Consider the following 27,298-nt stretch of genomic DNA (forward strand, 5'->3'; position numbering starts at 1 on the left):
CAAAGGGGTCTTTAAATATACGAAGTCAGTGAGGGACGTTGCCCTAGGTCTCGTGACCGTGACATTGGGCCATTTCCGCGTAACAGTTGCAGCCAAAAGCGGCGTCGACTGCCGCTGAGCGTGGCAGACGAAACCGCGACATTCTGGTTTATTATATTATATACTAGCAAAATACGGTGTATTATTGTATAGTCAATATGATCATGACCAAGCATTGCCTAATGTATTATAGCATGTTGTAAAAGAGCGTAACAGCCAGGTACCTGAGGTGGTTCAATACTTTTTGTCCTCAAGTGGCATGATGAATCTCTTCAATGCACGGGAACCGTCGAGGGAACAGCATATAGTGAAGTTGCATCTATGTAGTCAATTGCCATGCTAGGGTCAAGTGTACTTGATGGACAGTCCTCGCACAGTGCAAGGTCCGGTCAATGTGTGCCGGTTGATGGCGCAGCGGCACCCCGGGCGCCATTTTCGTATGCAGCACGGGACGTCTGGCATCCGATGTCCTCCATGTCACATTGAATCGGTCCAGGACCTGTCACACAACCCTCTTTTGTCTCACTGGTCAATAGTTTACAGGCACGGACCTGGTGTCAGCCAAACCACCCAGCCACCACCTCGGAATCCAAGGTCCAAGTTGTCAATTGAGCTGAGCTTACCCCGCATCAATGGCACCGGCACTGTGCAGCCAAACCTCGGCTTGTAAGTCGACATGGACGTTGCTTGAACCGTCTCAACTCTCAATCTGCAATATATAATAAACGTGACGAATAGCACGAATTTCAGCCTCCATCTTGGTATAGACAGACCCGAACCTCCTTTGTTCTAGATATAATTGCATTCCACCATGTTCAAAGCAAGCAGACAGATCGACCTCCCAACCAAGGACATCCTGTCCTACATATTTGACGAACCCGATTACGACCAGGACAAACCAGTATGTGCATGCGGAATTGAATCCATGCAGCCACACTAATCATTTATGATGCAGATCTATGTGGATACAAACGACAGCACCCGTACAATATCATGCAATCAAGCCAGAGTCATCATCCGCCAGCTGATTGCCGGTCTTCGAGCAGCGGGCGTAAAGCCAGGGGACTGCATCGCCATCCACTCATTTAATGATGTGAGCCGCGAAATCCGCTCCGTGAGGGTGTTTCCTCGCGCTGACCGTACAGATTTCTTATTCCATGCTCGTTCTGGCCATTATCGGTGCTGGCGGGATTTTTACCGGCACAAATCCGGCATACACGGCCGGGGAGCTCAGTCACCACATCAAGACATCCCGGTGCAGCTTTCTGATATCTGAGCCAGAGATACTCAATCCTCTCCTTGAAGCCGCCAGGGACAACAAAATCCCTGATGATAACATTTGGATATTCAATCCCCTGGGTCAGCAAGTTCCCGCAGGCAGGCGGCCATGGACGGATCTGCTAAAGCACGGCGAGCAAGACTGGCTTCGATTTGATGACCACGATGTTTCCAAGTCGACGACAGCCGCGAGGCTTTTCAGCAGCGGCACAACCGGGCTTCCAAAAGCCGTGACCATCACACACTATAATTTGATCGCCCAGCATGAACTCGTGGTCAAGGCAGACCAGCGGCCATACGAGGTAGGCTAACCTGGTCCCATCCCCGAATGCCCTCTCGTCACGCCCACCGCCAGGCCGCGTGATGGCCCTACCACGTCCGATAACTGACTTTGCGTCCTTCCCCTGCGAACCAGGTGTCCCGCGTCGTCGCCACGCCCATTTTCCACGCCGCAGCCGCCCCGGGAACGCACGTCAGCGCCCTCGCCTCCGGGCACGTCGTCTTCATGATGCGCCGGTTCGAGCTCAAGGCGTTTCTGCACGCCGTAGAGACTTTCCGCGCCACGGAGCTCGGCCTCGTGCCGCCGATTGCCATTGCCATTGTAACGTCGCCCTACGCAACGACGAGGCCGTTCCTAGCTACCGTCAGGAACGCTCGTTGCGGCGCCGCGCCACTGGACAAGCAGCTCCAAGCCAGGCTGCAGCATCTCCTCAGCAACGGAGCAGCACTGACGCAGGTATGGGGGATGACGGAGACCTCGTGCGTCGCCACCATGTTTCCCTACGGGGAGCACGACGACACCGGCTCCGTGGGGCGCATCATCCCCAACGTCGAGCTAAAGTTCGTCCGGCAGGCATTTTCACCCATTCGCGTCTTTTACACCAGCTGACAATGTATGTACTCTTAGGCTTGTTGGCGACGACGGCCGCGAAATACGCGACTACGGGGTCCGCGGCGAAATCTGCGTTCGGGGCCCGACCGTTACCCCGGGCTACTTTGACAACAACACGGCCAACGCGGAAAGCTTCGACTCGGAAGGCTGGTACAAGACGGGCGACATAGGCTACTGCGACGGCGAGACGCGCAAGTGGTACATTGTCGACCGGAAGAAGGAGCTCATCAAGGTGCGCGGCTTTCAAGTGGCGCCGTCTGAGCTCGAGGCCGTCCTCATCTCGCACCCGCAGGTTGTGGACGCTGCTGTTGTCGGTGTCGCTCTCCCCGGGGCCGAGGGCGAGTTCCCACGGGCGTTTGTTGTGCGACGGCCCGGCGGCGAGGGTTTGAGGCTGGACGAGCGGGCGGTCAGGGAGTACATGGAGAGCCGGCTGGCCAGGTACAAGGCTCTGACGGGGGGCGTCAAGTTTGTCGACGCCATTGCGAAGAATGCGAGCGGCAAGATTCTGAAGCGGCTTCTTCGAGAGCAGAGCAAGAATGAACTTGAAGTGTCTGCCAAGATATAGGGGTATCTTGTCTAGCTGACGTGTCGCGTAATGAGGGTTTTGCAGGCCAAGTCTTTTTAAGATGCAAGTATACAGATACTGTGTTTGTTGTGTCTGGTTTCTCTCCCGTAGAAAGGGCATGTAATTGATCTTGGCAATTGATTTGCGGGCTCAACGGCATTGGTAGGCCTCCTATCGGCGCGCCGTGGCTAGGGTCTTGATTTCCCAACTTGGCAGTCTATGGATACGATTCCAGCGAGAGGGTGATTGAATCTTTGATTGTGGCTTGGCCTCGGTATGTGTCACCGGACCCTTGAAGCTTAATCGGCGTCGATCCATGATCCGGCAGCCTCAGTTACAGCTTACCCCGCCCGTAAGCCGAGGTAATAGCAAAGTCTCAACGTATCGCCTTGCCATCCTAGACACCGGGGCGTCGTCGAGAAGAAACATATATACTGCTTTGAATAGTAGACGCGCGGTTCCATCATCAACTTTTGATTTATTTTGCATCAAACACTACATTTTTTCGTTGCGGAGATTTCCCCTTCTATATCCTGTTCACAAGTTCACAACATGTCAACCAAACAGTACAATGATATCATTGTGGAAATTACCGGTCAAGTCGGAACCATTAAAGTATCTGCCATGTCACTGAACGTCTGAGAGCTTGTTATTAACCGCCCATAGCTTAATCGACCCCATGCCCTCAACTCATTTGGTGGGAAACTGCTGCAAGAAACAATCGATGCAGTCCGGGACTTGAACGAGCACCCGGATACCGTATTCACGGTTCTCACCGGCCAAGGACGGTACTTTTCCGCTGGTGCCGACATTAGAGGTACGTACGCTTCCCGTTAAGCAAGGGATATCAGAAGACTCAACAAAGGACATGTCCAGGGGGCACGTTGGTCAACTTCGGCCCATTTGCAAACAACACCGAGGCAAAGCTCGCATTTTCCACACAGCTATTCCCAGGTATTCACGTCCCAACCATCTAGCCCTGCCCGAGTTCTCATCTCCTCGCAGGCGTGGAGCTGGTCCGCTCTATAATAGAGCACCAGAAAGTGCTCGTCGTCGCCCTGAACGGCCCTGCCGTCGGCGGCGGAGCGGCCTGGTTCCTCGGGCTGGCAGACATCATCTTCGCCGTGGAGTCGTCCTTCCTGCAGGTCCCCTTCTCGGCGCTCGGCCTCGTCCCCGAGAACGGGTCGATACGCAACTTTGCGCAGAGCATGGGGGTTCACCGCGCCAACGACTTTCTCATGTTTGGCCGGAAACTCACCGCGCAGGAGCTGGAGCAATGGGGCCTGGTGAACAGGATCTTGCCGGCGGCCGGGTTCCACGAGGGCGTCGAGGCCTTTCTGCAGGAGCAGCTGAGGGTCAATGATGGCAGGAGCATGATGCTGGCCAAGCAGCTGCAGAACGCGCCGCTGAGGGCAGAGAGGCTCTTGGCTCTTTACGATGCAGCGGATGCGCTGGCGGAGAGATTTGTGGACGGCACGCCGTTGAGGAGGCTCGCGATGAAGGGGGCAGAACTTGAAGGTGAGCTGCTGCGTTGCATGTGTGATCAGAGGACTAACGGGCGTAGCCAAGTCAAAAAAGCCTTCTCATCTGTAACCGGTAGTGGATATGTACGAGGTGACTGGGCCTGGGACAGTAGGGTTCAATGCGAATTTAATAATCGACTTTTTCCTAAACGGCTTTGAGGGTCAGAGGTCCATGTCTCTAAAATACAACAAGTCAGTGAGCCCTAGAGGCCGGAGGCAGCCCTGGCCCTGGCCAAGGTCCGACTCTGGGCTCCCGTGATACCCTTTCTTTGTTGTTGTGTAACCTTTGTCATCCGATCCCTTTGTCCAGGCCCCCGTGACACGTGTGGCATGTATAGCTCGTTGGCGGCGCGTATCAATAGGTGACATGTTTCGAATTGTAACGGCTCGCGCTGGATTGCATGCTGGCATACATGGAAACGTCTGGTCGGAACGAGGCCTCTCTTGCAGCACTCACTGGGACGTCGACAACAAAATCATTGTCTCTGGCGGGTTGCTGCCTGGATAACAAAGCCGGGGCACCCTGATTGAGAAGAATGGGATTACCGTCATGGAGGAGGCGATGCCGGCCTGGAATCAATGGTTCTTGAAATAATTCCTTTATTATCGAGCAAGTTAGGGGTGCCCAAGTCGTAGCGATCAAGAACAACGAGGATTCAGATAGCGCTTGAGGGCGGAAGCTAGGAGAATTTGATGCTTTCAAGTTGACATTGAAATGCATGTGTGCATTGACCAGATTGACAGCTTACTTTAAGCGGCAGCCAAGATGTAAAAAGGGGTCTGGTCAAGTACCCATGGGCACCCGCGGGTATCCAAATTTGCCTTGGGTTACGTACTTATGTATCCGTGGGCTACCCATTTTCTCATTAAACACTTGGGTAATTCGCGGATACCCCAGTATGAAAACGGGCACCCCGTAGAAGCCCATATAGGGCCATGATATGTATCGACAAGTTAGCACGTATTATTGATTCGGTGGAATCTAGTTGGGTTACAACTTAGAATTACCCACGCCGGATATCCGTGGAGCTTCAACACCTTAGCGGCAATCCCCTTGTTAGTCGACAAGTGAGAGCTCCGCGAATTATGGGCCGCACAGCCCCTTCACTCCCCTCAGCCACAGCGGATCTGCCGAGAAGAGGAGCGTTGCCAAGGAAGAACCTTGCATCGTCACGTGGGGTCGCATTCTTGGTGGCGTTTCATCGTCCACCGCGTCAGTGGCGGGCCTGTTTGTCTCGACGAAACGCGATGGATTGACAACACGCAGGTTGGTCTGCGCAAACATGGCGACTACATCCTCTGTGCTTTGTTGAGTGCCGAGCGCAGCAGTCCCCCATCTCCTCCCCGTCGGAAACCCCCCCCATCGCCATGAAAAATATCCTCACCTCGCTATTCTCCCCACGTAAGACGTCGGAGGATCGAGAGGCCGCCCCGTCGCCACTCGGACCCAAATCAGCGCTCTCGAGCAACAAGTCGAGGAGGAGGTCGCTCCCGGAACAAAAGATGGAGAGATCTGTACGATTCGTAGGTTCTGCAACCGCGTGCGCGTCTCTTGACCTCCTCGGGTCACGGTGCTGACTTTTCTCTGCGGGCTATGTAGCAGCATATCCTAAACGACACAGACATCTCGCCCATATCCACAAAGTCGCCCAGTGAAAAGTCCAAGTCGCCGGAGAAGAAGACGAGTCCCGGGGCGGGCAGCCGCGCGGAAAGCCCACGCCGTCCCGGCAATGCGCTGGACCAGGGGGCACAAGATGGAGAGTACGCGTTCAATCGCTTCGTTGATTATCGCTGGAACGGGGACTCGGTCGAGGTCCAGGTCGAGTGGGAGGCGGGCGATACCACGTGGGAACGCGAAGACCAGCTGCACCAGGACGCGCCTGACGCGCTGCTAGAGTACTGGGAGAGCCAGGGCGGGCGCCCTGTGAACCCGAATAACGCCGACTTGTTTGACATACATGCTATCCGGAAACACAGCAAGGACCGCAAAAAGTTGCTGGTGGAATGGGTGGGTTACGGCCCAAAGGAGGCGACTTGGGTTCCTAGGGCTGTGGTCGAAGAGACTGCGCCAGAGGTCGTGGCTCAATACTGGAAGACGGTGCAGCCAGGTCGGCCGGGGCGGCGACGTCGACGTCGGGCTTGAGGTGCTCTCCTCTCTCTCTCCCCTCTCTCTCTTTTTACCCTTCTTGATGGGCACATGCCCTGCACTTTTACGACGATGCCAACTTGCGTTGGTGGAGATGATTTCATGTACTTGTATTTTTATCAAGTCGCATACGGACTACTCCCCGGACGTATGCCACGGGCGGTGGTGATGAGGAATGGACGGTGTTGGGCGTTTTATTTCTTTTTTATCATTTTTCTCTCTGGGGTTGGGCTGCAATGGTGTGGCGACACAGCGCAAGGCTAGCAATTCGAATTGTGTTTGATATGACGTGAGACGTGACCACCTGGTGGCTGTTGGTTGTGCAAAAGCGTCAATAACTACATGCAGGCTTGGGGGCTGTCATGCATGGAACCAGGCCCCATTGGTGGCCGGAAACAAAGGATGTAATGAAAAGCAAGCGACTCAGCTCCCATGGAACAGGTCCAATGGATGGTTGCGGATTGAGGTACGTGGTGCCGAGACACGCAAGGTGGCCGCCCAATCCGGCAAATTGGATTTGAAGGCGACATCAATTGATGGAGTCCAGAATGCCGGCGTCCCCAGTTCAATGTTGCCTCGGCACACTTCCGTTCGTGCCGCTTGCCAGCTCCCCGCATCGCCGGCCGAGCTCCGTCTTGAACAGGAGGTTATCATCTGACTCTACCTTTTGTCTTTGCCTTGCCTTGCCTTGCCTTGCTTCTTTTTTCCTTGCCTCTTGTTGCCTCGCGGAACCGTTCCTGGGAGTCGCGCCTACATCCATTCGGCCACCATGACGGCCAATCCGGCCTCCCAATCGCGCAAGCGACCCGTTCGGATCGCGAACTGTTCTGGGGCAGTAAGGTCTGTGTGTACCCTCGTAGTTGAACCTGTTCTTACTGGGTGAATATACGTATCGAGGCCATGACTTTTCTGGTGCCTCTTTGCGCTGCTTGTGAAGCGCTTGCTAACGGCACAAAGCGACCCTGGCGTCTACATGTACAACCAGGCCAAGTACGGCTCTGTCGATGTCATTACTGGCGATTACTTGGCGGGTATGTAGCATCTGCTGACACGTTTCCCTGTGTTTCTAAAACCTGGGCAATAGAAGCAAACATGGCTGCCGAAGCCGAAAAGCTCGCGGGCGAGCCGGATTCCATCGAGACCGGATGGGTCCGTACGGCTCTCGAGGGCCTGCGGTTGACGCTGGATCTTGCCAACGAGAAGCGCATCAAGATCATCGTCAACGGGGGCGGGCTCAACCCGAGAGGCTTGGCCATAAAGACACACAACATGGTGCGAAACATGATGCCACTCTGCAACTCTTGCTAACAATATCGCAGATCAAAGACAAACAACTGGACCTGCGTGTTGCCTACGTAGACGGCGACAATCTCATGCAAAAAGTTCACAGCATTCTGCCCGACGCCGCAACAGCTTCGAAAATCCACCTGGACTCGGCCAACAAGCATGTCCAACTTGCCGAGGATGCCCTGTCCTTTCTCCAGGACCCGGAGCACATGCCCATCGTGGCGGCCAACGCCTATCTCGGATATCGCGCCATAAAACGCGCGCTGGATGAGGCTGCCGACATCATCATATGCGGCCGGGTGGCCGATGCATCTCCTGTCCTCGCAGCCGCAGCCTGGTGGCATGGCTGGGAGGAAACAGACTATGACGAACTCGCGGGAGCGCTGGTCGCCGGCCATCTCATCGAGTGTTCCACGTATGCCACGGGCGGAAACTTCTCCGGGGCGTACAAATACCCCGTGGGCGCCTTGATCAACCTCGGCCCTCCGATCGCCGAAGTCGCCCACCAGGGCGAATGCGTCATCACCAAACACGAGGAGCTGGGCGGCTTCGTCACGCCAGACACGGTCCGATGCCAGCTCCTGTACGAGCTCCAGGGCAACATCTACCTCAACAGCGACGTCAAGGCAGACCTAGCCGGCGTCAAGGTCCAGCCCCAAGCCGCAAAGAACCGCGTCCACGTCTCCGGCGCCAGGGGCCATCCGCCTCCGCCCACCACCAAGCTGGCCGTCTTCTACAAGGGCGGCTACCAGCTGGAGATTCTGATGAACGCCTGCGGATACGCAACCGACCACAAGTGGGACGTGCAAGAGGCGCAGGTCAAGAGCAAGCTGGACGAATGGGGCCTGTTGGACAGCCTCGACGTCCTGGACTTTCAGAGAGTCGGCACGCCGCAGGAGAACCCCGTCTCGCAGCTCGCGTCCACGACCTACATGAGGATCTTTGCGCAGGCCAAGGACAGGAGCGTCTGCCGAGCCGTCGCCGGCGCCTGGAACTTTGTCTTTATGAGCCACTTCCCCGGTACGTACGACCCGCGGCCTCGGCCACGAAAGCACCAGATGACACAAGCCTGTACTGACACGTTGTCCAGGCGCGCACTGCTCCTGGGATCTCCGCACCCTCGAGCCCAAGCCCTTCCTGGGCTACCTGCCGACGCTGGTGGACCAGGCGGAAATCTCCGAGGCCGCCACCGTCCTCACCGACGCCGACGACGCCAGCAAGCTGCGCCGGATGCCTGTCGGGCCGCCGCGACTCACGGAACCGCTCCTCCCGCGGCTCAACTACGAGACGGCGGATCCCGTCCCCCTCGCGTCCTTTGGGCCCAAGACGATGCGGCCCCTGGGGGACGTGGTGCTCGGCCGCTCGGGCGACAAGGGCGGCAACGTCAACCTCGGCCTGTTTGTGCAGACGAGGGACCAGTTCGACTGGCTGCGGTCCTTTATGACGAGGGACAAGCTGAGGGAGCTGATGCGCGGGGACTGGCGGGACTGGTACTTTGTCGAGCGCGTCGAGCTGCCCGGCATTTTGGCCGTGCACTTTGTCGTGTACGGCGCGCTGGGCAGGGGCGTCAGCAGCTCCGGGCTGTTGGATAACCTGGGCAAGGGGTTTGGCGAGTTCATCCGGGCCGGGTGGGTGCCTGTGCCGACGAGGTTTCTGCACGAGAGCGCGGCGCACTTGTGATGGATTGTCTGGCTGCTGCGAATGTAGTATGCACTGATGCTCGCCGCAGGCGGCCCCCGGCAGGGTCCCCGAAGGGCCCCCGGAGGGAAATTAGAATCTGGAAGTTTGTAATGTTGGGGAACTTGGTGGCTGGTGGATGAACTGGACTCCTTATGGTGGATGCCGGAGCGATGACAAAAAGGAGTCAATGGGTGTACTGAATTCTGAATGGATATGATACATGACACGAGATGAGGATCTGAGCCTTTAGAATTGGTTGTGAGTCTTTTATTGTCGACTTGCCATTATTATGCGACAGATGTATACTCCAAGTGTTGCAGATGAGAGCCTCTTCGATTTATCGCCCTCGGTAGTATAGACACATGCGATAAGTCTACATTCGTGTACATTATCGAATTTCCAAGGCTATTACTACTGGGACGGTTCTTCACAGTCGTATTTACCGACATATGTTCCGGCCATGCGGAACGAGATCGACTATGAGCACTTTATATGCAATTCCATCACCCCAAAGGATCTGCCAGGGGGTTATTACCGTCACGATCAATGATGAATAGAGTAGTTTGCTTAAATTTCCAAAGGATTAAGCTATGTCTCGAGTCAACCATTGTCGGGTTCAAGTTTCAGCCCGTGCCTCAATGGCAACGTGAAGTTCGTGTACCAAAAGGTTATCCCAAATATCCTCCAATACATTCATATCGTCGTCTCGTAGCATAACCATGATTTCCACCACTTCAGATCCATCGTTGGTGGAAGCAGACCACTTTCTCGGCAGTATGAGGCCGACGCCATCCGCCTGAGAACATGGAACCCTGACACAGTCTGGCTTACCAAGTCCTACACCAAAGTCTGCCTGGTAGAGATCGAGGTCGGACCAACTTGTGATGGTGAGGTCCTGGGAGCTGAACAAGTCCCAGCCAACATGGATGTTCCCATGATGGCCCACGCGCTCTACCAAGTTGTAAACTTCGGCAATGCCACGGGAGTTGATTTGACTGTGTGCCTGAGATTGAGAAATGGCATCGCAGATCTTTGCCAAAACTTGTGTACGGCCTTTCTCAGTAGAGACATCAAGGTCCGGTGCTGGGATGGCGGCCATGGCATAAAGAACGAGATTTGCAAGGAACGGCTCCCCTTCACCCGAGAGATTTGCATTGATACGAGGTCGGCCGTTAACAGCAGTTACCAAGCGGCTCGTTTGGTTGAGGAGACTGGGATTGCGTCGAGCTCGGGATCTTGTGATTGCACTCCAGATGAGAGCACAAACCACGGCGTTTGTTGTTGGTGTCGTCGAGGTGAGCCCGCTTAGCTGATTCTTGATAGATTGAACCTGGGATACCGGTATTCCAAATACCTTGCAGACGCAAGGGTGGAACTCGGAAGGCAAGTTTGGGGGGATTCTGGAAAATTCCGGATGAGAAGCAAAGAGGGCGTCGAGAGATTTTGACGAGGCGATTTCGAGGTCAGAGGAGAGATGTCGTCTAAGCCGATCAGGCCCGTCACGGGTCGGTATGGGGGTCAATCGCTCCGGGCTATCCATGTTTTTGGCCCAGAGTTTGGCAATCTCTGCGAATCCGAATGCATCTACAACGTTGTGATGTAAGCAGATGCATAGCCCTATCGCTTCGTCGCCAGCAAAACGAAAAACACTTGCATCGAATATCGGCGCGCCTGGTGCCGTGAGGTCGTTGCCAGCCATGTCTGGCATCGGCCACACGCTATCGGGTATCGCAGTGGGTTGCATGCCGTCCATACAAAAGGCCTTGTATGAGACTGTGGTTGAACCTTTATCGGCCATATTGAGCGTATTTTCGCATGGACCCCATTGGATCTCGAAGGAGGCCGCCTTGTCGGCGTCGGGGCACACCGAGACAACTCGGCCACATAACCATGGAACTTGCTTTGCTAGTAGATCTAAGCCGGCCCTCAGTTTCTGCAAGGCTGCATCGCCTGTATTAGCAACCCGAAATACTAAGAATGCTCTGATATAAGTTCTGGGCATAATTGTATCCAACGGTGTAAGCCGCTCTGATTTCAAATTGTGAGCCATGGTGTTGCTGCGTGTGGGTATGAAATGTCAATTCATATCGGCCTGCTTTACCGACTACATAGCATTATATAGTTGGACTTTTTAAAGATCAAGTCATGGGCCACAGCCACAGTTTGTTACATTTGGATGGCTGAAAATTCTGGGCCTATATTTGTGGACACAAGACAGGTATCACTTGCATCGCTTGAATGCAAGGAACAAGCCACAGAATACATGGGAACGCGACAGGTTATTCGTGATTAGACATCGTACGAAGGGTGTTTACGTGGACATGTGACGTAGTACAGTTCGTGGGTCTCGAGTACGGCCGGACAGCCGGACAACCGGACGGCCGGACACCCGAACCCCGAACACCCGGACAGCAGGCAACAATAATGTCAAGAGAACCAGACTATTCGGCGCCTCGCGGAACATGTCTTGGCCAGGAAAGATCTGGCACCTCAACGGCAGCCTTGACATTGGCGCCGTCGGAAGCCAGTCGTAGCCCAGCGCATGTTCAAGCCGAGAATGGGGATTACCCTTTCCATTTCTCCTTCTCATTTGACCAAGCATCCAATTCTATCCAAGTGGGACGAGCACTTGTGTCACATGATCATTGCAGTCTGGTACAATCGGCCTCGGGCCCGTGGCGCCGCGGAAGCTATGCAGTTTTCCACGATCAAAAGAGTACGAAATGAACCGACCGAACGGCATGTCTAGGAACGGGGAAGGAGAGACGATTCAAGCCAGACGGCTGCGGCTATCAGGCATCCCGCGAGCAGTATGACTCCTGCTAATTTTCTGAAAATCCTCTGCGCTAACGAATCCTCCCAAGTGTGAAGCTTGCAAAGTCCGCAAGGTACTGATCCGACGAGGATAAGCAAAACTAGGTGCTAAGTGAATGGTGACAGGTTCGCTGCGACAGATCTACCCCCTGCTCTAATTGCCTTGCATCTGGCATTGCTTGCCAGACTCCATACAATGCGGTCGAGAGCCGAGCGAGAGCTGATAGAATATCACTTCTGTGCGTTACTATTGCACCTGGGACAAGACTATGCTAATTCAAAGTCAGGATGGAACGAGTCGATGTACTTGAAAAGAGGCTTGGTGAGGTAGAAAATCAAAGACTGGCAGAAGCAGAAGATCCCCAGCCACGGGGAGCCGATTATCGCACGACTTTGGAAAGCCCGATGGGAGGCCTCAGGGCTGATGTTGTACCGTCCATGGCCGAACCAACCACCGGGACCAGTCCATATCAGGGGCATTCGTCCTTTGACGACCTCTCAATTCAGGCTGCTGAATTCGCAAAACAGGCAACTGATATAGAAAGGCATCAGGGTGGACCCGACGTCGATACCACCCTTGATACGCTGCGGTTGGCTCTCAGAGACACCAAGTCGACGCCGTCAACCGCCGACTATCAATTTAACAGAGTTCAGGCTACCAGCCACGGCTCAATTATTCTACCTCTGCCTGTGAATCTTATAATCGCCATCTTACAACACATCAAAAGTTGGCACCTAGCCGTAGCCTAGTCTCTTTTGAAGCAAATAGCTGACATTATTAGAACAGCACCCGGTATTTCTTTCGTCATACGCCATCAACGACCCAGCTTTGGTCGAGGACCTGTCGCGACAAGTCTATTTCCCTACCAACTCTGTAACCATCGGCCACATCACTGCTTTGCACGCGGTTCTATATTTCCTGCTAAGAGAACATATAACGCTCTCAACCGCTCTATGTAATGACTACGACCTTAAACCCCTTCTCGACAAGTGCGAGCAACACGTAAACTCTGGACTTGAAACGTATGATGTATTCGCCGTACCAAGTTTTGAAAATCTTCTGGCTCTAACAATGGGAGTAAGATGCATATTCTTATACTGCCCATTGCGCTAGGGGGTCATGTTGCTAACCCAGAGCTCTTAGATGATCAAAGCACAGGAAGAAACGAAGCCCTTGCTCTGCGCCACCTTTATATCAGCCGCTGCCAGTCAATACCAAAGACTCGGGTACCACCGGGAGATTACGTATCGAAATGACCAAACGGGGAGGCGAGAGCACATGCGCCGCCTTTTTTGGACGGTATACGTTTTCGACAAGAACATGTCCCTTCTACAGGGGCATTCATCCCATATGCAAGACTTTGAGATAGACGCCAAGTATCCTGCCTTGTCACCTATTGTAGGGGTCAGGCCATGGGATGAATCCTTCATAGTTGCTATCAAGCTAGCGAGGATCCAGGGCCAGATTTACAATAATCTCTACTCAACCATGGCTATAAAAAGTAGCTCGCCCGACCGAGAGCAGCACATCAATTCTCTTCAAGCCAATATGCACGAGGTGCGTGCAGAGTTCCAACAGGTACAGAAAGTTCAAAGTCTGGAGAGTATTTGACGGCCTGGAGTTGACACCTGAGCAGATAGATCCTAGCCTCGTCAACCACAGGCAAATATTCGTCTTGTCGAGAAAACACTGGGATGTAACGTACTATTCGACACTGACGTCTCTTCTTCGGGGGTCACTGATGACGGGAAGCGTGGCACGAATCAGCACGCATTGCTTCCATGCAGCACGCTTGTGTCTGCAGAGCCATATGCAGTGCTTTTCTGGCTACTTGGATTCCGGCTTCCTCGAGGACAAGGACTATGCCAACTGGTAAGTCCACCACTCACTCTTGGAGCGTGATACTTTGACAGACTAACTTGGTTAGGGTTTTGCACTGCTCCTCCTTTAGCTCATTCGTAGTCATTTTTCTTCATGCCGTTGCAGGCAGCCGCATGGACGATGTTGAACTTCTAGACGACATGGTGGGCATTTTGCACAAGGTTCAGGGCTCCTCAAAGACGTCTGAGCGGCTTTTCCAGGTTTGCGGGACCTTTGCAACGCTGGCTAGACAATTGGTGGAAGCGCGGAATTCTTGTGTAGGGACGTACAGCCGGCAACAAGACTCGCTGCAACTGGACGTTGGGGTTCATCGGTCTGAAGCCATGGCTGGGGAGACGATGCAACAGGTGTTTGATGAGTCGATGACAAGTTCTTTGCCGCAATGGGAGTCTCAGGACATGTCTGCGCTCTTGGCAAATTGGATCAGTGGACAGCCAGCAGGCATGGATACCTTTTTTTGAGGCACGCGGTATTAATGGCTTGGTATATACTATAGGGAGTCCATTCCCTCGGCCCCCGCCACAATTTGGCCTATATCATGGTCAAGTTTCATATGTCAGTTTGTAGCTATATTGGTGGTTATGTAGCATAAGTTCGTTGGTTCCTTTAACAACATTGAAGCATGTCAGGTCTGGTGGGGCCGGCGCAATATTATCTCTGAACATGAGAGAAGCGAATCCTAAATAGACTTTGGATGAACAATTGAGGGATTGTATTTGTCGTGTCTCTCTTCTGATACGCACAGCAACGCACTCCATGACCGCCGAGGCGCTCACATTATTTACAATAGCCGCAAGAACACAAAGCTTCTAAAAAGCGGCAAGAGAACCTGAGAGACTGCTTGTCATCGACCGCCTTGAGAGTTGAACACAAGGCTGTTGAACGCCGATTGTGATATAGTATCAATGTGCCCGGTACTCGTATAGATTTTGTTCAACAAACCGCGCTGTCCATCTGAGGTGTCCATCTGAGGCAGGAAGAAAATGATGAGTTACGACTACGTACTTGCTGTATAGCAACATGGGCGAAATGAACCTTACAATAACAAACTGGTCCACAGCTTCCAGCGCAGCCTACGACACAATGGTCCGATATGCGTAATAGTAGTGAGTTAAACATATACATACCTATATACAAATATTACAGCATCTCAATTCGGCCAACAAGGACCAGCGCTTTCAGTCTAACTAGTTTACTTGCCACGTGTCGAAATACCACCTAAGGCAATCCCATGACTGCTTCTGCCAACCCTCCGCGGGCATTCCAAGTAATTCCTGTAGGAAAATGTAGCTTAACATAACTGGCCAAGCCCTGGCATACTTGGTAGTAAGACTTGATCCATTCCACCTCCAGCTTGTCTCTACCATTATAATTAGCCTCGGTCGTAATTGACAGGCGGATAAATTGTGATGGACACTCCCTACTTTTCTTTTTGATTTTTGAGTATCTTGTTTCCAAAAAATTGAGCCGAACCAAGGGACTCCTCAACAAAGACGAATGGCCGACTGTGGATGTTGACCCATGCCAGCATCCTGATTCCATCCGCAACAGCAGTCAAATGCACATACATTCCATCAAACCTATTCTTTCTTTGAATATCCGTCACCGCCACGATGGCGTCCTTGGTCGGTCCAAGTAAAGTCTCGAGCGTAGCTGGATCCGGTTTGGCGGTTTGCGTGGTAATGCACAGGAATTTTCTCTGTTCTTGAAATCCCTTGAAAACCTCGGCAGCCTTTGGTTCACAGTAATAATTAGCAAATGGACAAGTAGATAATAAAACTCGGCCAGCTCAACCGCTCTACAAACCTGCACGGCAACCAGTCCACCCAATCGGTTACTTAAAAGCAAGTATTGTTTGACTGACGAGTCGATAAAGTTGTCAAAGGCCTGAATAGCCTCGGAATTCGAGTCTGTCAGTGTGCTGGGGAGAATTGGACCATCAAAGACGGACAAATCTTCGAGGCGCGAGACGACGGCTTCCAATCTGGCATTGTTGTCAGATACAAACTTGGCGCCATGCACAAAATAACTTTGCCATGCCTACCGCTTAATAATTGTTGACAGGTTGTGCATGGCCCTATTGTTGTCCATGACGGTATGCCCAGTTTTGGCTGGGAACGGCCGACCATGGATCAAGTCAAGGTCAGACTTCAAAGTTCACACTGTCCGCTTGTTGGGATTGGATTTTGAAAAGATCCAACATTGTAATTTATTACGGCAAATCATGTTGGAACAACCCCGAGTCTTTGTTCAAATCGGCATTATGGATGCCTGGTTTGGCACCGCTCAGCCTTTCTGTCCCTCTTTGCATACGTAATGTGCCCAGTGTTGCCTGGCATTGACCGTTCTCGTTCCTGACGCCACTTTACATCCAGTCCACTTTAACCCCATGCAAATGGAGCTCGTTTGGGAGACGCCATCAGGCTGCAACTCAAATGGCACCGGCAGCGCGGTGCCGCGGGTCCAGGCGCCCGAAGATTCCAGAATTAGAATCGACACATCCACCTGCTCATCTACCGGCTTCTTTAAGGACAACGAGGGGACAAAGATAGCCGTGGCCTAATTTTCTCTCGTCGGTGTGATCCTCTCATGGAATCGGGTGTTTTCTCCAAGTCTGAAGATGCTAGTTCTGCGGCCCACACTTGGACCGACTTTTTCACATATCCACGTCCCTGAGAAGCCTTTTTGTTACGATTGGCAGCTATGGGTAGCATTAAATAGTGATGTAAGTCCTTGATTGAAGCCATCTAGCGACATGATTCACGTCTTTTACAGTAGGAAGTTGAAATTATGTTGTTGAACAGGAATTATACTCCATGATAATACAGTATCAGATGATATTGAGCGCGACGGCGGGAACCTGATATACTTCATCGGAAGATGACACATGGAGCAAGCCCCGATGATAGACCTTGGTCGCTGTTATTCGCATTCGCAACTGATGAGCATTTCACCAGTTAGCCCAGTGGTACCGGCATCTCTCTGCGGCCTTTCCCTTCCATCAAACACGGGTACGGGCGAATGTGTTGGCCGCCTCATTAATTAAACCTCTTGGTCCGAGTTCGTACTCGGGTCTCCCTAAGCGAAGAATGCTCACATGATATATGACTTGACACGCGATTGGACATTCGCAGTGTCGTCATAGTGACTAATTACACAGTCCAAGTCCAACATCATTCTGCTGTGATTCGGTTACACTGACTATTCACCGCCACCACTCCCTCCCCCCGACGGCGACATCCAAAGCAGTCAAATCACCAGCGGTGCTGTGATTCATCACCATCATGGAGCTGCCATGCTTCTTCCTCTCCCTCCTGGCGGCGCCATGCATCCTGACCGTGGCCGTAGCCCAATCTACCACGACCGAAATCGACCTTGTATTCCCCCACGCAAACGAGACATATCAGCGCTTGTACCCGTTTCCCATCGTATTCGCCATCCAGAACCCAGCGCCGGTATGGCCTCACAACTTCCAACTCTTCTGGCAAACGGGGTCTGTCGGCGAAGAACCCTCGCGCTTCGACTGCGACCGGCTTCCCCTGCGAGGCGCAGACCTGTGGACATCAAGAAACTACAGCGGACCGCAAACCATGACCAAGATATATTCCGCCGGCATATATATCAACAGCACCGTCGAGCAGTGGTATCTTGCGTGGCACATGACCATGCTTCGCAACTGCACCCCAGACAACAACCGAGTCACGCTCGCCCCGAAACGCCCCGTGGCCGAGGGCAAGATCTTCTTCAACGTGACCCGCGGCGGGAAACCACCCGACGTCTTCCAGGGCAACGAGAGCACAGCCTGCCCGCTGCCGGTATGGACCGTCAACATTGTCGACCGCGTCGACAGCCATGCCGCGCGCAACCAGAGCCAGTACGGCGACAGCACCAACACCATGTGTCCTGTTTTCGACCCCGATGACGCGCATCCCCGCCCGGAGCCCTGCCAGGCCAAGGCTACAGAGGAATTGGTCCGGAATGTGACGCGGGGTATGCTGTCCACGGCAAGTGTGCCAATTTGCATTCTTGGCCGAATGCTTCCCTCGCGGGGCCGTGCAACGATACGAATTGGGAGTCGAGCCTAGCGGCGCAGAAGGAGCCGTTCATGCTTGGGACTACGATTTCAACGGCCATCATAATTTCTATTGCCTTGTTTTTATCAGTGTAGAGGTGCTAGAGGTGCGGATTTCGTGGGCAGTCCGGGGTTACTTGCGCCTCACAAGCTATGCATGTCGTCTTCAAAATTGCAGTTCTTCACTCTCGAGGCAGAATGATGAATAAATTGTACAGTATTAGACTGGAATATGGTGCAATATGGGATAAGAAATGTAACAACATGGGCTAAAGTAGCCATTTTTTAGTACAAAATATACGTATTCCAAGGCAATATCCTGCCTTTCACGACCGTCCATGGTCACTATATACCGGCGCCATCAACCCCATTTTAGAATTTACATGCCCAAGTCGCGCAGCAACTTGGCCAGACGGGCAGAAAGCCGACTGCCGTGCGAGCGGCCCGAGGCGTCGGTAATCACGCTGCGTCCCGTTTCACTCGACCGCCTCCGCGACTGCATCTGGGACACAAACTTGGGCCACGTGTTGGTCAAGACGAGGTACTTGATGTGGCTCTGGACATTGTCGAACACCCCGAGGGTAAAAGCCGCGGGTATCTCGCCGCGGTACTTGGCGAGGGTTGCCATGTCGGAGTGCGAGACCTCCCGGTTCAGCGGCATGGGCGCCTCGATGTCGAAAGGGGTGGCGGGGTTTGCAGATGCCTCGCCGCACAGGATGCGGGCGGGCTTCTCGAATACGTCCTCGAGGTATTTGAGCTCGCGCGAGGACAAGTTGAGCGGGAATTCGGCGTCGCGGGGGCTTATGAAGTCGGTGTAGATGGCGAGGGCCTCGTTGTAGACGTCGAGCTTTTGCTCGCCGGCAGGCATCAGGGGCCACGACGTCTTCCATTTCGCCACGCGCGTCAAAAAGGCCACGTTCTCGCCGGAGAAGTCGTTCAGGGCAGAGAATTCCTGCAGGGGGCCGGGGTTGTCCTTGAGGACGTGGTCGAGCGCCGTCATGGTCAGGAGCCGGTCCCCGAGCTCTTCGTCGAGATAGTCCAGCGGCCTGCCCTTTTCGTACAGGCTTTGTGTTGAGACCTTGCCCATCAATGTGAACGATTGTGAGGCGCTGCTGAACTGTGATGCCGTGTCCCATTTTGCGTTGCTCTGGTTGACTCTCCTTTGCATGAACCACATGGACATGACTTCGAAGACGGGCACGAAAACGGTGAATATTTCGAAAATCATAATGGAGAGGTGGATCCTGCATCGCGTTAGATACAAAGTTTTCCATTTCCGTTGTTGTCGAAGACATACCATTGACTCGGCGCGAAGTAGACGTTGACTTTTTCAAATGCCGGAAGGTAAGAAGCGATGAGGAACATGGGCGTCGCGTGAAGACTACAACAATACAATTAGTACAATTAGCATGGAGAAGACGCCGTAAATCTGTACAACAGCTTACGTACTTTGCCAAACAGCAAGCAATAGTCTGCGTTCGCCACCCCATGGTGTCGCGAATCCCCCAAGCGCGCCAAATCAAGTACGGCGCGACCTGGAAATGCGGTTAATCAGAGTATTTCTTTCACTGGACAAGGTCAAATCGACTCACAATCCACGTCCAAACCACCTGCCAGAGGACAGACGGCCACCATTCCCACCCACGGCCCAGGTCAGCCAGTTGCTCCGGCAGCGTATCGCCCTTGATTTGCGTCCCAGGCAGGCCATACGTAGGGTGGTACTTCTTGCAAGCAAACCACATGCCAACAGTCAAAAGGACCTAGCAAAACCTGTCAGAAGAAAAGCACAAGAAACACACGCGGCAAATAACAATCCTACAGACCTGTGCCACCATGGCGATGCCTATAAACAGCATAGTCCGCGCGGTGTAGTTCATATTCCGGACACGGCAAAGAAGGGAAGTCTTGGCGCCATTGCACCTGGGCGCCACGCGATGCTCAGATTGCAGATGTGTAAACTGCCTCTGCAGCCTGGCGACGCGGAGAAACCGGAGGTTGGAGGCGTGGAAGAGCGCAATGCCCAGCGGGAAGTAGACGCCCATGAAGAAGTACTGAATGTCATAGGCCAGGATGACGGGTATCGAGCGGCCAACGGGGTACGTGATCTGCGCCAGGACCCAGTACGAGTGAAGCAGGATGATGGAGCCAAAGGAGAGAGGCAGCCCGCGGATCTTGAGGGCCGGGTTGTTGCGGTGGACGAGGCAGAACGCCATGCCGGACAGCACGAGGAGCGTCCACGTGCAGCAGAAGCCTATGTAGAACCTGCCGACTTTGTCCCAGAGGGTAGGCGAGGTCGGCATGTCGTATATCGACATGTGAAGTAAGTCTGGGGTTGCCATGGTTGCCTACTCCGTGCCCAAGGCTTGCTGGCTGAGCTTTTTTCTTCACAAGCGTTTCCGGCTGGGTTGATAACGGGGAAACAGATTGAAATAGGAACCCACGGGGGAGAAAAGAAACAAAAAAAGAGAGATGGTGGGCTGGAATCTCTCCTTATAGACATGGAACTGTTCGGTATTTAGTATGAGAAGGAAGCCGTGAAAGTGAGCCAGATGCCGCATACAGTCTTTTGTTAGTGGTTGTATATCACTGTCTTTTCCTCCCCGCAAGTCATCGCCACTTTAGCTTCATCGGGGTCTGTGCAGTTTTTTTTGTTAGTTCCTTGGTCATGAATTTAGGGTATAAGCTATTTGGCATCTTTCAACGTCGACGCGCCGTGTGTGGACCGTTGTATTCGGCAGAAGAGATCAGTCTCCATCCCATCATGAACGGAGGCGAGAAAGGAATATAAACGTCAGGTGAAGCAAAAACCACGAGGTGTGACAAGGTTCCATTTCGTGTTTCTGCCTTCTGCCTCTTCAGCAACACGAGCCAGCTCTGGAAAAAGCAACCTGTCTGACCTGCTCCATTGTCCACGACGGCCACGGGGCAAACGGCTTCCCGCCCACGCAGGATGGAGTCTGGTAGTAACATTGAACCTTCCATGATCCCCACAGTGTCATTCAATGTACGTTTAAGAATTGGGGCGTGTGTTCGGGGCCGCTTTGACAAACTCTTGGCTTCCATGTCTGGTTTTAGTAAGGGGAACCCGGGGATCAGCCCCGGCATCTGGTTCACAACGGCGATGGCTGCTCATTTGCGGAGAGGAAAAGCCACAGGGTGGGAAGGAACATTAAGCTGGCGAGTGTTGCATGCGCTATATTTCCGGCTTTTCGGGTGAGACATCTCAAAGAAGCAATTGACCAGACTCATTAAGCCAGACTACGTTAGCCTTGCTAGCAGACTGGTGACGCCGACAATCGTCGGGGGCTACTATTTTCGGATCATGGCAAAATCCGGCGCCATGCTGCCTTGTTGGTCCCGCTTGGCGAGGCAAAAGTCTCATTACTGTGAATCATGGTGGCCATGTCGAATTTTGTGCAGGACGGCATCGAGACAATGGCAAGACTGGCGACGAAGCCGAGCCCCGGCCTTGGCTCGGACTGGTAGCGAGAGCAATCAGAAACAATGCTTTTCGAATTTGACCAATTTGTCATTCTCTTCATCTACCAGGCGCTGCGCTAATGACTGTTCCTGCCATGTGTGACTGCTGGGTGACACGATGTGTTACAGAAGTAATCTACGGAGCAGTCCAAGACGGATGACACCTCGGCAAAGCATGGTTACATGCAAGTCGCACAGGACAATCTGTACCTAGCAGATTGTTTCTGGAATAGGGATGAGGATGCCTGTCCGTCTGAAGTCGTGTTCGCCACGCACAATCATGGCCTGCATGCAACCATGGAAGTTGTCCATCCCCCTGGAGCAGCGCAGGTTCCAACAATGCATCTTTGGATGTTTGCGCCAATGAGCGGTTTCTACTGCTTGGTACTTTTATTCTCACTTTGAGCCTACCAGAAAACGAGTATCAATATTCCGGGGCCAGTGGAGAGAGAGAGCTTCACGTCACTTTGTTATTATTTCATCTCTCCATCTGCCACGCGCCTTTGATCATCTAGCTGTCGCTCAATGACGCATCGCCAACTCTCCAAGCTCCTGACCTGCAGACCCTGCACCTTGGCCTCGTCGTCCCAAACCCGCAGCCGACACATCTCCCCGCACCACGGATCGCCTCCAAAGTCGGCCAGTTCCTTGCCGCGCATGGGGCCGCCCTGGTAGGCCAGGGATTTCCTCGACGCGTCCGAGAGCTTGCCGTAGTATCCGCTCTCAACCGCGCACAGATACCTCTTGGCCTCGACGTGCGATGCCACCAGGCGAGCCACCTTGGCCGAGAAGCCAAGCGCGAGGAGAAACGCGCCGCCCAAGGTGTCGTGCCCGACGCGCCCGACGCTCTCCCCCGTGGCCGCGCCGCCCAGGTTCTCGGCTTGGCCGCCCGTCAGCGAGATGAGGTCCCTGCCGGGGACGAATTGGCCAATGTCGTGGAGGAGGGCGGCCACCTGGGTTGCCTCGTCCGCGGGGGGCGATGCAGAGGCCGCTTGGTGCGCGGCCTGGAGAGAGTGTTGCAGCTGGGATATCGGCTCGCCAATGTACGGTGTCTGGTCGGATGCCTCGAGGACGGAGAGGAGATACGACGTGACTGATTTTGGCTCCAGAGGGCTGGGGATTGGCATGGCCATGGCTGTGAATGAAGAAGAAGCCTCGCGGACTTTGAATTGAGTTGATACGGGAAGAATAGGCAAAGAAGAAATTGGCGAATTGGTAATGTTTGAGGTCGTTCCCGGCGTCTCCTCAGACGCGCGATGGAGTTCGGTGTGACAAGGTTTGAGTTCAAATGTCTTCTCACACGTGGGATGCCCTGACGTTGAGGAAACTCGGCAACGAGCTTACATATATTTCCGCTGTAGAATTAGTCCACCGGAAAGAATTGATGCATGCGAAGCCTGTTATGGATCAATTCATGCCGTCGGACTTCCCCCCGAGCTGCCCGAACCCCTGCTGGCAGTATGAAAACTCGTGCTCGTCACGACGCACGTGGGCGTTGAGAGCCCAATGGCGTGTGAAACAATTCAATGTTGACACCATGTGTCTCGGCCCACGCGTAGGGCATGCAATAGGCAGTTCAAAGTTTTACTCATCTCTGGAAAGTATTGATCCCGTCTCGGTGGAAAACTGTCCCGAAAGTTTCGCCAGACTATGCGAATTTACAACCAAGGCAGCAAGACTCTGTTAGTCAGGCGACGTTAGGATCTCTACGTCAAATATTGTTTGGAATGTAGCCAAAGCCACTACACTTGTAATTCACAGTTACCTGAGCATTCGCATCTTACATTGCGAAATTGACTTGATTGAATTCCATTCACCGTGCCGTACAATAACCACTACAATCTCAAAACGCAACCTGCTTGCCGGCATCTACACTCAACATGGGCGACCCAAACCCGTACGTCAAAGCCCCCTTGGCATACGACTCCCCCTCCTTTCGCATATGAGTCGCTGGCCACTCCTTCTTGCGGTCCTCGTAATACTCACGGTGCATGTCGCCCTCAGCCGCCAAGTTATACGTGGCGTAAATAGCCTTGCGGTCATCAGAGCTGTTGTTCGGCCCGCTACGGTGAGCCAGGTACGACGGGAAAATGAGAAGTTGGCCTACATCCCTCCGTTCAGTAACCAAGTCGCAGCCTCGGCAGACTTCTTAATACACACCTGCTTCCAGCTCGACAGGAACCCACTCCTGCGAATCAACCCAGTCAGCCTCGATGCAGTGCGTCTTGCCATTGATGGGAATGGTCATCTCGTGGCTGCCGTCGACAACTTCCAAGCCCCCATTCGTCATGTTGGATGGGTCGACGCTGAGAAGAATAGTCAAGTGCTTGACGTCCTTGATTTGCGTGTATGCCACGGCGTCAATGTGAGGCGCGAAGCCACCTATCTTTCAGGTTATTCTACTTCCCACAGAGTGTATGGTTGATTTTGCTCAACTCACCGCTACCAGCGAGCTTGTAGTTGATCTTTTCCTTGAAGAGGTGCATTGGCTGGCCGGCCAATTCGTTCAAAAGGCCGAGCAGCTTTTCCCCACGGAGCAGACTGTTCAAACCCGTGTGATAGTCGACAAAGTTTTCGGTGCGGCAGAGAACACGCTTGCCAGACGCATTTACCTCCTGGTGTTAACATGAGTATTTCCGGACAGAGATGATCAGATAGCGGGGTTCAAGACGGACCTCGTAGGGCATGAATTCGGATTCTGTAGTAGGCTTCCAGTCGTGGACTTGTTGCGCCCAGTTCTGGAGGTTCTCGGCTTCCTCTGGGGACAAAAAGTCACGGATAATGAGGTATCCCTTCTCCCTGAAGAAGGAGATTTGCTGGTCGGTAACGACCATATTGAAGGGTATCTGGACGTGATGTGTCGTTGAGATTGTGCCTGATGCAGGGTCTCTGTACTGGGAGGGGGTCTAAGATGAATCCAGAGTCTTGTCGCGTGATGATGCCCTGCAGCGTGAAAGAGACAAAGGCCGTCACAGAGTGTAATACCAAGGCCCCGATTCCAAACTCAATTACGGCCGTACTGCGGAATTTTTTATAACGACGCCGTTGATTTAGGTTCCTCGAATTACACACGTGTTCATGGACTCGTCTTCGTATACTCGGACTTCCTCCCGGACCGCGATCCAGCCACATCCGTGTGGAGAAGGCTTCCGGAAAAGCAATATGCAAACATTGAATGGTTCGTACGGCCATTTGTTCCTGATGTGGAACCGTATCTGCATTCATAATGTACACGTGGGCCAACGGCAACAGTTAATTCATCAACTCCAACGTAACAAGGCCCTTGGGTGACGGCTCATCGGCACAATGCCGCCTTGTGGCTGCAGATGACAGGCTACGCGCACGCCAAATCTGCCCGGCATGAAGGAATTGGCGGGGCATGAAGCGTTTATCGGACATGTGGCTTGTTTCTTACCGGCGACGTCAACTGCTTTCCATGCGCTCATCTCAAACTGTATCGGAAGGCACCCACGTGGGCTGGATACAAGCTGCGACAGAATGAGACAAGATGCAGATGCGGATAACTGACCAGGCCTGTCCCAAGGGTCTCACAGTCAAGCGCCACGCATTGACTGTCGACTACACCCTCACATGTCGGGTTGCATGGACATAAATACACCCAGGTTCGTGATGGCGCAAACAAAAAACCTCGATGCCCCCAACCCTCTGCATGTCATCCTCTCGCTGATGCTTGGACAGCCGCATCAGCGATTCAGACAAGACAGGCTTCTGCAAGCACTAGTCGCCATGAAGGACTTTGGTGAAAATGCCACGACGGTGGACGTTACCCCGTCCACCGCAGACAACGCCGTCGACCTCAAGGACGAGCAGGTCGCACCCCGACCCGTCAGCAAGGCGTCATCGGTGCTCATGGTTCTGGTCGGCGGCCTGGCCCTATTCTCCGATGGCTACAATGCCCAAATTGTCGGCTACATGAACACGGTGCTGGCCAAGCTCTACCCCGACGAGTACACCAAGGACGTCAAGACCAGAGTCTCCAACGCCTTTCTCATCGGCGAGGTGTTTGGCATGTTGTTCTTCGGCTGGGCCATTGACAAGCTAGGCCGACGCAACGGCATCTTCTGGGCCACCTTCTTTCTCGTCCTGGGCCTGGTCCTGTCGACCGCGGCCCACGGCACCACCGTCGGCGGCATGTTTTGGATGATGATTATCGGGCGCGGCGTAGCCGGCTTCGGGGCCGGAGGTGAGTCAAGACTCAAGACAGGCGACGCCCTCGAACGCGACGGCTAACATGGACATGCGCTGCCCAAAGGCGAATACCCAACCTGTGCGACGAGCGCTGCCGAAGCCGCCGATGAGACCTTGTCCGTGCGACGACGGCGCGGAATCCTGACTGCCGTCGCCACCGACTTTTCCATCGATATGGGCTTCGTGATTGCCGGCATCGTAGCGCTCATCGTCTTGGCCGCGTACGGCTGGAACGTCGGCGACGGCGTCTGGCGCGTTAGTTTCGGCCTGGGCATCCTTCTACCAGTGGCACTGCTCTTCTTCAGACTGCGACTCATCAACTCGACCCAGTACCAGAAGCACGCCATGAAGCAGCATATTCCGTACTGGCTCGTCATCAAGCGCTACTGGAAGCCCATGCTCGGCACCTCCCTGGCCTGGTTCATGTACGACTTTGTTGTGCGTACCGAGTTCCCCCATATAACATGCGGGTTGGCATAAGACTGATTCAGGCACGCAGACGTACCCCTTTGGCATTTTTGGCTCAACCGTCATTGCGACGCTCAACCCCAACGACACGTTGATGGAGAATATTGGCTACGGCACCGTGCTCAACTTGTTCTACATCCCGGGTACTTTGATTGGCGGCCTCCTCATGGACAAGATTGGCCGCAAGCAGACCATGACGCTGGGCTTCGTCCTCTGGTCTATTCTCGGATTCGTCATCGGCGGCGCCCTGCACCACATCCTCCCCATCTTCCCCCTCTTCGTCGTTCTCTACGGCATCTTCAACACCCTCGGAGAAATGGGGCCCGGTGTAAGTCGACGACCGCGACGCCAAAACGCAAACAGTACATGTACCCAGGCTAACAGGTGCAGGTTGCGACGTTTCTCTGCGGCGCCGAGTCCTTTCCTACCCCTGTGCGCGGCCACTTCCTCGGGTTTGCTGCCGCCGTTGGAAAGGCCGGCGCAGCCATCGGCACCCAGGTCTTCATCCCTATTCAAAACTCATTCGGCGATACGAACAAGGGCGTGCAGGGTGTTTTCCTCATCGGTGCGGCGTTTGCCATGACTGGTGCCGCCATTTCGTGGTTCTTGATTCCTGACAAGGAGAGAGATCTTGAGAGTGAGGACGCTCTTTTTAGGGAGTATCTCGCTCAACATGGGTATGCTGGGGTTTTTGGCGATGTCAGCAGGGACGGGTCTACTACCGCTGCTGACTTGGCTGGGAAACTTTAAAATGAGGGAAAGTATACGTAGAAGATACAGGGTGAAATAGCACTGGCTGTTCATGACGGCGCAGAGGTTTGTGGCAAGATTTATCTTGCGGAAAAAGATCTATTTTAGGCACCATATGTTTAAACACAAGCCCTTGTCACATCATATTACAATATATTGTAAATATCAACAAGGAGACAAGTTGGATCATAGCTCCTATTGGATATTTAATGT

At 53.6% G+C, this 27,298-nt stretch overlaps 12 protein-coding genes across 12 annotated transcripts; 7 read left to right on the forward strand and 5 right to left on the reverse strand.

Moving 5' to 3' along the window:
* Positions 1-850: 850 nt before the first annotated feature.
* Positions 851-2,774, forward strand: azaF_2 (Acyl-CoA ligase azaF; the record flags this gene model as incomplete). Its single annotated transcript, XM_014688243.1, has 5 exons — positions 851-940; positions 995-1,132; positions 1,185-1,619; positions 1,733-2,157; positions 2,225-2,774. The coding sequence occupies 5 exons, from the start codon at positions 851-853 to the stop codon at positions 2,772-2,774; spliced, it is 1,638 nt and encodes a 545-aa protein (XP_014543729.1).
* Positions 2,775-3,326: 552 nt separating this feature from the next.
* Eci2 (Enoyl-CoA delta isomerase 2) lies at positions 3,327-4,367 on the forward strand (the record flags this gene model as incomplete). The annotated part of the gene is made up of 5 exons (XM_014688242.1): positions 3,327-3,389; positions 3,441-3,591; positions 3,651-3,728; positions 3,780-4,292; positions 4,339-4,367. The coding sequence occupies 5 exons, from the start codon at positions 3,327-3,329 to the stop codon at positions 4,365-4,367; spliced, it is 834 nt and encodes a 277-aa protein (XP_014543728.1).
* A 1,298-nt stretch (positions 4,368-5,665) lies between these two features.
* On the forward strand, positions 5,666-6,440 carry G6M90_00g111370 (uncharacterized protein; the record flags this gene model as incomplete). Its single annotated transcript, XM_014688241.1, has 2 exons — positions 5,666-5,821; positions 5,898-6,440. 2 exons carry the CDS (start codon positions 5,666-5,668, stop codon positions 6,438-6,440), a joined length of 699 nt encoding a protein of 232 aa, XP_014543727.1.
* Positions 6,441-7,212: 772 nt separating this feature from the next.
* Positions 7,213-9,410, forward strand: G6M90_00g111380 (uncharacterized protein; the record flags this gene model as incomplete). The annotated part of the gene is made up of 5 exons (XM_014688240.1): positions 7,213-7,283; positions 7,401-7,474; positions 7,528-7,715; positions 7,763-8,750; positions 8,821-9,410. The coding sequence occupies 5 exons, from the start codon at positions 7,213-7,215 to the stop codon at positions 9,408-9,410; spliced, it is 1,911 nt and encodes a 636-aa protein (XP_014543726.1).
* Positions 9,411-10,026: 616 nt separating this feature from the next.
* Positions 10,027-11,460, reverse strand: TRI16 (Trichothecene 8-O-acetyltransferase; the record flags this gene model as incomplete). Its single annotated transcript, XM_014688239.2, has 1 exon — positions 10,027-11,460. The coding sequence occupies one exon, from the start codon at positions 11,458-11,460 to the stop codon at positions 10,027-10,029; it is 1,434 nt and encodes a 477-aa protein (XP_014543725.2).
* Positions 11,461-12,512: 1,052 nt separating this feature from the next.
* Positions 12,513-14,567, forward strand: G6M90_00g111400 (uncharacterized protein; the record flags this gene model as incomplete). Its single annotated transcript, XM_014688238.1, has 5 exons — positions 12,513-12,951; positions 13,007-13,302; positions 13,369-13,803; positions 13,862-14,097; positions 14,153-14,567. The coding sequence occupies 5 exons, from the start codon at positions 12,513-12,515 to the stop codon at positions 14,565-14,567; spliced, it is 1,821 nt and encodes a 606-aa protein (XP_014543724.1).
* A 757-nt stretch (positions 14,568-15,324) lies between these two features.
* Positions 15,325-16,197, reverse strand: CAP2_1 (Adenylyl cyclase-associated protein 2; the record flags this gene model as incomplete). The annotated part of the gene is made up of 4 exons (XM_014688237.2): positions 15,325-15,466; positions 15,531-15,838; positions 15,913-16,090; positions 16,151-16,197. The coding sequence occupies 4 exons, from the start codon at positions 16,195-16,197 to the stop codon at positions 15,325-15,327; spliced, it is 675 nt and encodes a 224-aa protein (XP_014543723.2).
* Positions 16,198-17,390: 1,193 nt separating this feature from the next.
* G6M90_00g111420 (uncharacterized protein) lies at positions 17,391-18,191 on the forward strand (the record flags this gene model as incomplete). Its single annotated transcript, XM_014688236.1, has 1 exon — positions 17,391-18,191. One exon carries the CDS (start codon positions 17,391-17,393, stop codon positions 18,189-18,191), a length of 801 nt encoding a protein of 266 aa, XP_014543722.1.
* A 366-nt stretch (positions 18,192-18,557) lies between these two features.
* On the reverse strand, positions 18,558-20,517 carry G6M90_00g111430 (uncharacterized protein; the record flags this gene model as incomplete). The annotated part of the gene is made up of 5 exons (XM_014688235.1): positions 18,558-19,422; positions 19,476-19,559; positions 19,628-19,713; positions 19,771-19,938; positions 20,002-20,517. The coding sequence occupies 5 exons, from the start codon at positions 20,515-20,517 to the stop codon at positions 18,558-18,560; spliced, it is 1,719 nt and encodes a 572-aa protein (XP_014543721.1).
* Positions 20,518-22,131: 1,614 nt separating this feature from the next.
* phnZ (2-amino-1-hydroxyethylphosphonate dioxygenase) lies at positions 22,132-22,791 on the reverse strand (the record flags this gene model as incomplete). Its single annotated transcript, XM_014688234.1, has 1 exon — positions 22,132-22,791. The coding sequence occupies one exon, from the start codon at positions 22,789-22,791 to the stop codon at positions 22,132-22,134; it is 660 nt and encodes a 219-aa protein (XP_014543720.1).
* Positions 22,792-23,501: 710 nt separating this feature from the next.
* Positions 23,502-24,492, reverse strand: phnY (2-aminoethylphosphonate dioxygenase; the record flags this gene model as incomplete). The annotated part of the gene is made up of 4 exons (XM_014688233.1): positions 23,502-23,761; positions 23,819-24,040; positions 24,099-24,273; positions 24,334-24,492. 4 exons carry the CDS (start codon positions 24,490-24,492, stop codon positions 23,502-23,504), a joined length of 816 nt encoding a protein of 271 aa, XP_014543719.1.
* A 913-nt stretch (positions 24,493-25,405) lies between these two features.
* On the forward strand, positions 25,406-27,085 carry GIT1_1 (Glycerophosphoinositol permease 1; the record flags this gene model as incomplete). Its single annotated transcript, XM_014688232.1, has 4 exons — positions 25,406-25,862; positions 25,932-26,305; positions 26,367-26,663; positions 26,726-27,085. 4 exons carry the CDS (start codon positions 25,406-25,408, stop codon positions 27,083-27,085), a joined length of 1,488 nt encoding a protein of 495 aa, XP_014543718.1.
* Between the last annotated feature and the right edge of the window lie 213 nt (positions 27,086-27,298).

This window comes from Metarhizium brunneum, chromosome 7 (assembly GCF_013426205.1).
Source record: "Metarhizium brunneum chromosome 7, complete sequence".
Taxonomy (NCBI): domain Eukaryota; kingdom Fungi; phylum Ascomycota; class Sordariomycetes; order Hypocreales; family Clavicipitaceae; genus Metarhizium; species Metarhizium brunneum.